Here is a 10,000-nt window from a genome sequence, read left to right as displayed (position 1 = left end):
TGCTAACTCGCAAACTAGAGAGCTAGCGACCTAAACGGTAGCCTTCAAGTTATTTCCTTTCAACTTAAATAGCCAAAAAACTTACCACTTCCACACGGATAGGGAGGATAACTATTAACAGTTATTTAACCTTTAACATGAACATGAATCAAAGGTAATAATTTTTTCTGGGTACATGATACCATACAGCATCCATATCAAACTTTCATATCAAGGCGGGGGCCTCAAACTAGTGTCCTGCGGGCCACATTTGGCCCGCGGGCCGCGTGTTTGAGACCCCTGACTTATCGTCTAAAAAAAGGTTTTGGAAGCAACCTTCCTGCAGTGACACATCAGGGCCAGAAGATGGCGGTGCTCAACAGCACCACTCACAGGACTGAAGCAGAGCTGCGTGACACCGCAACCAAGCCATTAAGGAGCGACCATCTTACCCTCAGCTGCTTGATCTTGGCCTGGATGTCGCACTCGGAGAAGTGCTCGATGTTGGTGAGCTGCAGGTCCATCTCGGTCAGCCACACCAGGATGGCGTCCCTCGCCGTCTCAAACTCCTCCCTCTGGCTGATGAAGTGCTGGAAAGGGAAGCGGAGACACGCGTAACGTGGAAGCAAACACGTCGTTTGTTGCGGCAAAATGCACCTTGAGCCTGCGCAGGATGGACGCCACCCTCTTCTGCAGGTTGTCCCATCGCTGGTTGGCGCTGTGCGCCATCTCTTTCAGGTGACAGGACGCGTCGGTGCGGTTCTCTCTGGCCAGGCGGCGGTACTGCTTGTTGATTAGCTCCAGCTGGGTGAGGCTTTCGTGGACCTGCCTCTGGAAGGACTGTGGAAGACATGGGACTTCGGAATAGCTAGCATGCTAATATGCGACATTCTGTTTTCCAGGATGTACCTCAAACTTCTTAAGTTCCTCCTTGGCTACGGTGTACAAAACACCGGAGGAGTTCGGAAGCGCAGCCGTCGTCTCCGAGGTGGCGAGCCACTCCCCAAAGCGTGAAAAGTCCTCCAGGAATTTCTGCCACAAACGCCACGTTTCTTCGATCCTGACAAAAGAGACGTTGAGTGCGAGAAAACGAGATCGGATTGCGTGCGGATCTGACTGCGTCCTACTTGAGTCGCCTCTCCACAGAGGAGGCGCAGATGCTCCTCCAGCGCCGGTCCAGGCTACGCGTGGCCTGCTGGATGGAGTCGCACTCGGCGTCGGTGGCACAGGCGTCGCAGTCGTGCAGGAGCACCTCGCACAGACTGAGTACCGACGCCACTCCCGTGCTGTGCTTCTCGATGTCGCTCTGGAGCTCCTGTGCGAGCACAAGAACACGCAGACGGTCGCACCGGAACCGGAACAGTAACCCCCGTGCGGCAACAAGCCACCTCGCGGCCTACCTGCTGCTCGTCCAGTTTGCGCTGAATGTCTTGGAAGTCACAGGCGTCGTAGGCGATGGGTCGGGACAGCTCCGTCTCCATGTGGGCCAGCCAGGAACGCAGGCTGTTCATGTTCTTGTCCAGCTGCTGCACGGCCACCAGAGTTTCCCTCAGCTTCTTCACCCTGATAGAAAACATTTGCAAAGTTAGCGGCATGGAATCGGACTCGGCGTTGAGGTCCTCACCGGGCGCGGACGAGATCCAGGAGGTGCTGCCAGCGCTCGTTGACTTTACTCAGCTTGTGTTCCATTTCGGCAGCTTTTCCCGGGTGGCTGGCTCGGGCCAGACGCTCCCCCAGCTGGTGGAGGTGCAGCTTATTCTCCTCGGCCACAGAGATCTCCTCCTGGTAGTCCTGAAGGGTTCATGAAGAAGACCGGGAGCATACAAATCTCATCGTTTGGCTCTCTGTGTGACATCACAGTAAGCCGACGGCTGTAGGCCCCGCCCCCTGTCAGAACCTAGCGACGCCCCTGATTTTGAGTGATCTGCTATTTTGAAAGCTTTACTGCAAAAATGTTGGTCAAAGATCCTCTATGACAGGAGTGCTCCAATATTTTGATTCCTCTACTGCTAAAACGCTAGTCAAAGATCCTATATTTTGAAGGATCTACTGCTAAAACGCTAGTCAAAGATCCTATATTTTGATTCCTCTACTGCTAAAACCCTAGTCAAAGATCCTATATTTTGATTCCTCTACTGCTAAAACACTAGTCAAAGATCCTATATTTTGAAGGATCTACTGCTAAATCCTCTATGACAGGAATGCTCCAATATTTGGATTCCTCTACTGCTAAAACGCTAGTCAAAGATCCTATATTTTGAAGGATCTACTGCTAAAACGCTAGTCAAAGATCCTATATTTTGAAGGATCTACTGCCAAAACGCTAGTCAAAGATCCTATATTTTGAAGGATCTACTGCTAAATCCTCTATGACAGGAGTGCTCCAATATTTTGATTCCTCTACTGCTAAAACGCTTGTAAAAAATCCTATATTTTGATGCCTCTACTGCTAAAACGCTAGTCAAAGATCCTATATTTTGAAGGATCTACTGCTAAATTCTCTATGACAGGAGTGCTCCAATATTTTGATTCCTCTACTGCTAAAACGCTAGTCAAAGATCCTATATTTTGAATGATCTACTGATAAATCCTCTATGACAGGAGTGCTCCAATATTTTGATTCCTCTACTGCTAAAACGCTAGTCAAAGATCCTATATTTTGAAGGATCTACTGCTAAAACGCTAGTCCAAGATCCTATATTTTGAAGGATCTACTGCTAAAACGCTAGTCAAAGATCCTATATTTTGAAGGATCTACTGCTAAAACGCTTGTCAAAGATCCTATATTTTGAAGGATCGACTGCTAAATCCTCTATGACAGGAGTGCTCCAATATTTTGATTCCTCTACTGCTAAAACGCTAGTCAAAGATCCTATATTTTGAAGGATCTACTGCTAAATTCTCTATGACAGGAGTGCTCCAATATTTTGATTCCTCTACTGCTAAAACGCTAGTCAAAGATCCTTTATTTTGAAGGATCTACTGCTAAATCCTCTATGACAGGATTGCTCCAATATTTTGATTCCTCTACTGCTAAAACGCTAGTCAAAGATCCTATATTTTGAAGGATCTACTGCTAAAACGCTAGTCCAAGATCCTATATTTTGAAGGATCTACTGCTAAAACGCTAGTCCAAGATCCTATATTTTGAAGGATCTACTGCTAAAACGCTAGTCCAAGATCCTATATTTTGAAGGATCTACTGCTAAATCCTCTATGACAGGAGTGCTCCAATATTTTGATTCCTCTACTGCTAAAACGCTAATCAAAGAGCCTATATTTTGAAGGATCTACTGCTGAAACGCTAGTCAAAGATCCTATATTTTGAAGGATCTACTGCTAAAACGCTAGTCCAAGATCCTATATTTTGAAGGATCTACTGCTAAAACGCTAGTCCAAGATCCTATATTTTGAAGGATCTACTGCTAAAACGCTAGTCCAAGATCCTATATTTTGAAGGATCTACTGCTAAAACGCTAGTCAAAGATCCTATATTTTGAAGGATCTACTGCTAAAACGCTAGTCAAAGATCCTATATTTTGAAGGATCTACTGCTAAAACGCGAGTCAAAGATCCTATATTTTGAAGGATCCACTGCTAAAATGCGAGTCAAAGATCCTATATTTTGAAGGATCTACTGCTAAAACGCGAGTCAAAGATCCTATATTTTGAAGGATCCACTGCTAAAACGCGAGTCAAAGATCCTATATTTTGAAGGATCTACTGCTAAAACGCTAGTCCAAGATCCTATATTTTGAAGGATCTACTGCTAAAACGCCAGTCAAAGATCCTATATTTTGAAGGATCTACTGCTAAAACGCTAGTCAAAGATCCTATATTTTGAAGGATCTACTGCTAAAACGCGAGTCAAAGATCCTATATTTTGAAGGATCTACTGCTAAAACGCGAGTCAAAGATCCTATATTTTGAAGGATCTACTGCTAAAACGCCAGTCAAAGATCCTATATTTTGAAGGATCTACTGCTAAATCCTCTATGACAGGAGTGCTCCAATATTTTGATTCTGCTACTGCTAAAACGCTAGTCAAAGATCCTATATTTTGAAGGATCTACTGATAAATCCTCTATGACAGGAGTGCTCCAATATTTTGATTCCTCTACTGCTAAAACGCTTGTCAAAGATCCTATATTTTGAAGGATCTACTGCTAAAACGCTAGTCAAAGATCCTATATTTTGAAGGATCTACTGCTAAAACGCTAGTCAAAGATCCTGTATTTTGAAGGATCTACTGCTAAATCCACTATGACAGGAGTGCTCCAATATTTTGATTCCTCTACTGCTAAAACGCTTGTCAAAGATCCTATATTTTGAAGGATCTACTGCTAAAACGCGAGTCAAAGATCCTATATTTTGAAGGATCCACTGCTAAAACGCGAGTCAAAGATCCTATATTTTGAAGGATCACTGCTAAAACGCTAGTCAAAGATCCTATATTTTGAAGGATCTACTGCTAAAACGCTAGTCCAAGATCCTATATTTTGAGGGATCTACTGCTAAAACGCTAGTCAAAGATCCTATATTTTGAAGGATCTACTGCTAAAACGTTAGTCAAAGATCCTATATTTTGAAGGATCTACTGCTAAATCCTCTATGACAGGAGTGCTCCAATATTTTGATTCTGCTACTGCTAAAACGCTAGTCAAAGATCCTATATTTTGAAGGATCCACTGCTAAAACGCTAGTCAAAGATCCTATATTTTGATTCCTCTACTGCTAAAACGCTAGTCAAAGATCCTATATTTTGAAGGATCTACTGCTAAAACGCTAGTCAAAGATCCTATATTTTGAAGGATCTACTGCTAAAACGCGAGTCAAAGATCCTCTATGAGAGGAGTTAGTTTTTTTACCTTGCGCAGCCGCTCGATCATCTCCTCGATGCTGATGTCTCCGTTTTGCGACACCTTGCTCTCCATGGCGGTGAGCCACTCGCACAGCTCCTTGTACTTGTCGCTGAAGACGCTCCACTCGTTCAGCTTGTCGCTCACCTGCTGCGCACGCAGGGACAGCTGCGAACAGATTGCAGACGCTGTGACCGCCGAGCGATGAACGTGTGGTTGAGTGCGTTTCCTGCGTGGGAGTGTATGAGCAGCACACGCAGGATGCGGCGTGCAAGGTTTCGGTGCACGCGAGTCAGATCAAAGCTGGTGCGTCACCTGCTGGCAGATTTGGTCCCACATGCGATGCAGCAGCTCGATGCGCTCCTGCAGCACGCTAAGGTCCTCGGCGCTGATGTAACACGACAGCGACTCCCTCAGAACGGTCAGGTGGGACAAATCTCCCGTCCAGCCATCGATGGTTCCCTCCAGGTCCTGCAACATGGACACGATCCTAAACTAGTAAACAAGATGACTAGAAATGTGGCATCAGACTCTACCTTGCAACGCATCTGCTCAGCCTGCAGGTCGTCATGGTGATCGGGAAGAGGCTGCGACAGCTGACGTTTGAAGGCACGAAGCTTTTCCAGAGACCCACCGATACCTTTGTCGCATCTGTCCCAGTCCTGGAGTCGGTGTATTATGTAGCGCAAAAGTAGCAGTTCAACACATACACAGCGTCTACTTGGCATTAGCGTTAGCATTCCAATCAGCTGATCAGGGAAATATTAACATCTTGCAAGTGATGATTGCTTTTATCGTTATTACCACAAATCTCCACACAATAAGTTAGACATGGTCACAAGGGTTGCTGGAGCCTATCCCAGCTGTCTTGGGGCGAGAGGCGGGGTACACCCTGGACTGGTGGCCAGCCAATCACAGGGCACATATAGACAAACAACCATTCACACTCACATTCATACCTATGGACAATTTGGAGTGGCTAATTAACCTAGCATGTTTTGTTTTTTTTTTTACTTCTAAGGGCCAGTGGCGTCATTAGGCCTATTTTAAAATGTTCTTAAGCCCCTCTAAATAATTCGGTATTTTTTATAAATTTTTTTTACATTTTTTAAATTTTTTTTACAAAAAAAAAGTCTAACAAATTTTATATAATAGGGGCAAAAGCAGGCTAATACTAGCCTACTACTAGTAGTAGTAGTATTAATAATCATTCATTCATTTTCTACCGCTTATCCTCACAAGGGTCGCGGTGGGTGCTGGAGCCTATCCCAGCTGTCTTGAGGCGAGAGGCGGGGTACACCCTGGACTGGTGGCCAGCCAATCACAGGCCACATATAGACAAACAACCATTCACACTCACATTCATACCTATGGGCAATTTGGAGTGGCTAATTAACCTAGCATGTTTTTTTTTTTTTTTTTTACTTCTAAGGGCCAGTGGTGTCATTAAGCCTATTTACAATTTTTCTTAAGCCCGTCTAAATAATTTTATATTTTTTATAGATTTTTTCATTTTTTTTTTACATTTTTTTTATTTTTTTTTTTTACAAAAAAAAAGTATAACAAATTTTATATAATAGGGCAAAAGCAGGCTAATAAACAAGCCAATAAGCAGGCTAATACTAGCCTACTACTACTAGTAGTAGTACTAATAATCATTCATTCACTTTCGACTGTTTATCCTTACAAGGGTCTCGGGGCTGCTGGAGCCTATCCCAGCTGTCTTGGGGCGAGAGGCGGTGTACACCCTGGACTGGTGGCCAGCCAATCACAGGGCACATATAGACAAACAACCATTCACACTCACATTCATACCTATGGACAATTTGGAGTGGCTAATTAACCTAGCATGTTTTGTTTTGTATTTTCTTACTTCTAAGGGCCAGTGGCGTCATTAGGCCTATTTAAAAATTTTCTTAAGCCCGTCTAAATAATTTTATATTTTTTATAGATTTTTTCATTTTTTTTTTACATTTTTTTATTTTATTTTTTTACAAAAAAAAGTCTAACAAATTTTATATAATAGGGCAAAAGCAGGCTAATAAACAAGCCAATAAGCAGGCTAATACTAGCCTACTACTACTACTAGTAGTACTAATAATCATTCATTCATTTTCTACCGCTTATCCTCACAAGGGTCGCGGTGGGTGCTGGAGCCTATCCCAGCTGTCTTGAGGCGAGAGGCGGGGTACACCCTGGACTGGTGGCCAGCCAATCACAGGCCACATATAGACAAACAACCATTCACACTCACATTCATACCTATGGACAATTTGGAGTGGCTAATTAACCTAGCATGTTTTTGGAATGTGGGAGGAAACCGGAGTACCCGGAGAAAACCCACGCGTGCACGGGGAGAACATGCAAACTCCACACAGAGATGCCCGAGGGTGGAATTGAACCCTGGTCTCCTAGCTGTGAGGTCTGCGCGCTAACCCCTAGACCACCGTGCCGCCCCAAATATATTTAGAATATAATAATTATTATAACATGAAAACTATAAAAATCCAAGGCGGTGCGCGTGGTCTACCTTTAACAAGGTGCTGAGTTCTTTCTTCTGCTCGTCCAGACAAGCGCTGGCGTGTTTCCATCGCTCCTGGATGTCGGTGAGCTCCGCCTGCAGGGCCAACTCAGCCTGAGCGTCTGCTGACAGGAGGAGGTGTTTGCCAGCCTCCACCGTCAGAATGTAGCTGCCTTGCTGGCGCTGGAGCACCTTCTCCTTCAGCTGTACAGGAGACGAATCACTGACTAGAAGGTGCGCCGTCAATGCGTGAAAATGTTCCTGTCACCAACCTGGACGGCGTCCAGCATGGAGCGGGCTTGCTGTAAAGGAACAGCGGTGCCGAGCCGAAGGCCCTCTGCAGGCCGGGAGATCTCCAGCAGCCATTTGCGCAGCTTCTCCACCATCTCCCTGTAGCGCTGCCACTGGCGGATGAGGCTGTCGATGATGCCCCGCCTCTGCTGGGCACGCCGCACCACTCCCTGCCACTGGTTACTCAGCAGAGCCAGCTTCAGGTGGAACTCATTCCTGACATTTCGGAATAAAATCCAGACAATGTTGGATCTATGGCTCACACGACCAGATTGGAATAGATTGACGTCTACCTGTCATCCACTTGACCTTGCTCCAACATCCTTTGTCCATCACTGATGATGGAGTGGAGGATCTGCTGGCGGCTGAACATCTCTGCCTGGAATAACTGGAGGACAAGGAATTATTCGGGAATAAATTGACGGGAGGCAGACACCTGCGGGGAAATCGGGAAAGGACTGCAACCTCGTGGGCCTTCTGCTGCTCCATCAAACTCTGGTAGTTTCCAGAAATTTCCACCGCTAGATTCTGCTCCGTGTGGACCAAGAACTCCATCCACGTCTCGCACTTCTCCAAGAAGGTCTGCTGCTGAAGCAGGAAGGACTGCAGTTTGCTGCAGCAAAAACATCAACAACGCATAACGTTTATCTTTCCTTGGATGTCCAAAACTGTTGGTTTTCAGTGCGGGTTATCATGAGTAACTTTCACTTTTGTGATCTTGTATAGGCAGGGGTCTCAAACTAGTGTCCTGCGGGCCACATTTGGCCCGCGGGCCGCGTGTTTGAGGCCCCCGCCTTGATATGAAAGTTTAATGTTAGTGCGGCCCGCGCAAGTTTGATACGGATGCTGTATGGTATCATGTACCCGGAAAAAAATTATTACGTTTGATTCATGTTCGGGCGTCACGGCGGTCGAGTGGTTAGCGCGCAGACCTCACAGCTAAGAGACCAGGGTTCAATCCCACCCTCGGCCATCTCTGTGTGGAGTTTGCATGTTCTCCCCGTGCATGCGTGGGTTTTCTCCGGGTACTCCGGTTTCCTCCCACATTCCAAAAACATGCTAGGTTAATTAGCGACTCCAAATTGTCCATAGGTATGAATGTGAGTGTGAATGGTTGTTTGTCTATATGTGCCCTGTGATTGGCTGGCGACCAGTCCGGGGTGTACCCCGCCTCTCGCCCCAAGACAGCTGGGATAGGCTCCAGCACCCCCGCGACCCTTGTGAGGAAAAGCGGTAGAAAATGAATGAATGAATGATTCATGTTAAAGGTTAAATAACTGTTAATAGTTATCCTCCCTATCCGTGTGGAAGTGGTAAGTTTCTGGCTATTTAAGTTGAAAGGAAATAACTTGAAGGCTACCGTTTAGGTCGCTAGCTCTCTAGTTTGCGAGTTAGCATGTGTCTCAAGACCCTGCAGTTGCGCAATATGTTGTAAATAAAAAGAGTATAAATGTGACTATAGTCGTGTTTTGTCATGTCTACAGGGCTCTAATAATGCTTTGTTCATTTTAATATGAAAAAAATCATTTGTCTACCCACCAACTATATGTGGTTTCTTAAGTTTTTATTATTATTATTATATTTATTTATTACTGATTGATTGATTTTCTTTATTTATTTATTTTTCATCTTATTTTGTGCAGAAAAATAAAAAGTAAGATATTTGAGAACAGTGGAATGTTTTATCAGAGCTTTTATTGTAGAAAATCGAAAAGTATATTTTTCTGTTTTTAATAAATGCGTTGTTTTTTTTTTGGAAAACCTGATGCGGCCCAGCCTTGAACCAGACCCTAGCTCCAGTGGCCCCCAGGTAAATTGAGTTTGAGACCCCAAGAAGGAGCATAAAAGGTCCCTTTGAGAGTATATTTTAGAAGATGACACAATTGCAAAGAAATGATCTTCAAACCTGAATCTCTCTGTGGTCTGCGCCGATGCCCCCGACCAGTTCCTGTTCAGGTTCTGCATGCTTTTGATCTCCGAATCGTTGAGCGGGAGTCGGTAACCGAGCTCATTGAGTCGTTCCAACTCCGGGGCCATGCTGCTGAAGTTCATCATGAGTCTCTGTTGAAAGACACCCCCGGTTAGTTTGGTCCGTCATGGACAGTTCGCAGAAACAACAAAAAAATTTTCCCCGACTTTTAGCTCCTGCATGCGTTGCTTGATGAGGGTCAGGTCGGTGGAGCCGTTGGGGTCTTGCACCTTCAGGGCCTCCTCGGCTTCAACCACCCAGCTCACGAGGGAGTCCAGCTGGTGGTTGAAGGTTTCGTAGTCGTGTACGCCGGTCTGGAGGAGAGAGAGAGGACGCAGATGTCGGCGTCGCTTTGCTTTCTGTCATTGTGAAGGTCAATCA

At 45.2% G+C, this 10,000-nt stretch overlaps 1 protein-coding gene across 7 annotated transcripts in view; it reads right to left on the bottom strand.

The window, feature by feature from the left end:
• The window catches only part of syne1b (spectrin repeat containing, nuclear envelope 1b), a 168,805-nt gene that overhangs the window by 38,559 nt on the left and 120,246 nt on the right, over positions 1 to 10,000 (bottom strand). For 6 of the 7 annotated variants that reach the window (XM_058057494.1, XM_058057493.1, XM_058057495.1 and 3 more), the window contains 15 exons: positions 9,787 to 9,933; positions 9,557 to 9,711; positions 8,116 to 8,263; positions 7,944 to 8,038; positions 7,632 to 7,866; positions 7,369 to 7,563; positions 5,375 to 5,500; positions 5,154 to 5,309; positions 4,848 to 5,006; positions 1,604 to 1,770; positions 1,380 to 1,542; positions 1,107 to 1,294; positions 889 to 1,039; positions 637 to 819; positions 432 to 569 (listed from right to left, as the gene is read on the bottom strand). In XM_058057494.1, the coding sequence (XP_057913477.1) occupies positions 432 to 569; positions 637 to 819; positions 889 to 1,039; positions 1,107 to 1,294; positions 1,380 to 1,542; positions 1,604 to 1,770; positions 4,848 to 5,006; positions 5,154 to 5,309; positions 5,375 to 5,500; positions 7,369 to 7,563; positions 7,632 to 7,866; positions 7,944 to 8,038; positions 8,116 to 8,263; positions 9,557 to 9,711; positions 9,787 to 9,933 (2,406 nt within the window). The remainder of the gene's footprint in view (positions 1 to 431; positions 570 to 636; positions 820 to 888; positions 1,040 to 1,106; positions 1,295 to 1,379; positions 1,543 to 1,603; positions 1,771 to 4,847; positions 5,007 to 5,153; positions 5,310 to 5,374; positions 5,501 to 7,368; positions 7,564 to 7,631; positions 7,867 to 7,943; positions 8,039 to 8,115; positions 8,264 to 9,556; positions 9,712 to 9,786; positions 9,934 to 10,000) is intronic. The other variant, XM_058057501.1, reaches the window with a different exon arrangement.

Source organism: Doryrhamphus excisus, chromosome 19, assembly GCF_030265055.1.
Source record: "Doryrhamphus excisus isolate RoL2022-K1 chromosome 19, RoL_Dexc_1.0, whole genome shotgun sequence".
In the NCBI taxonomy this organism is placed as follows: Eukaryota; Metazoa; Chordata; class Actinopteri; order Syngnathiformes; family Syngnathidae; genus Doryrhamphus; species Doryrhamphus excisus.
The sequence above is the reverse complement of the archived record's forward strand: the minus strand, read 5'-3'. Positions and strand labels throughout refer to the sequence as shown.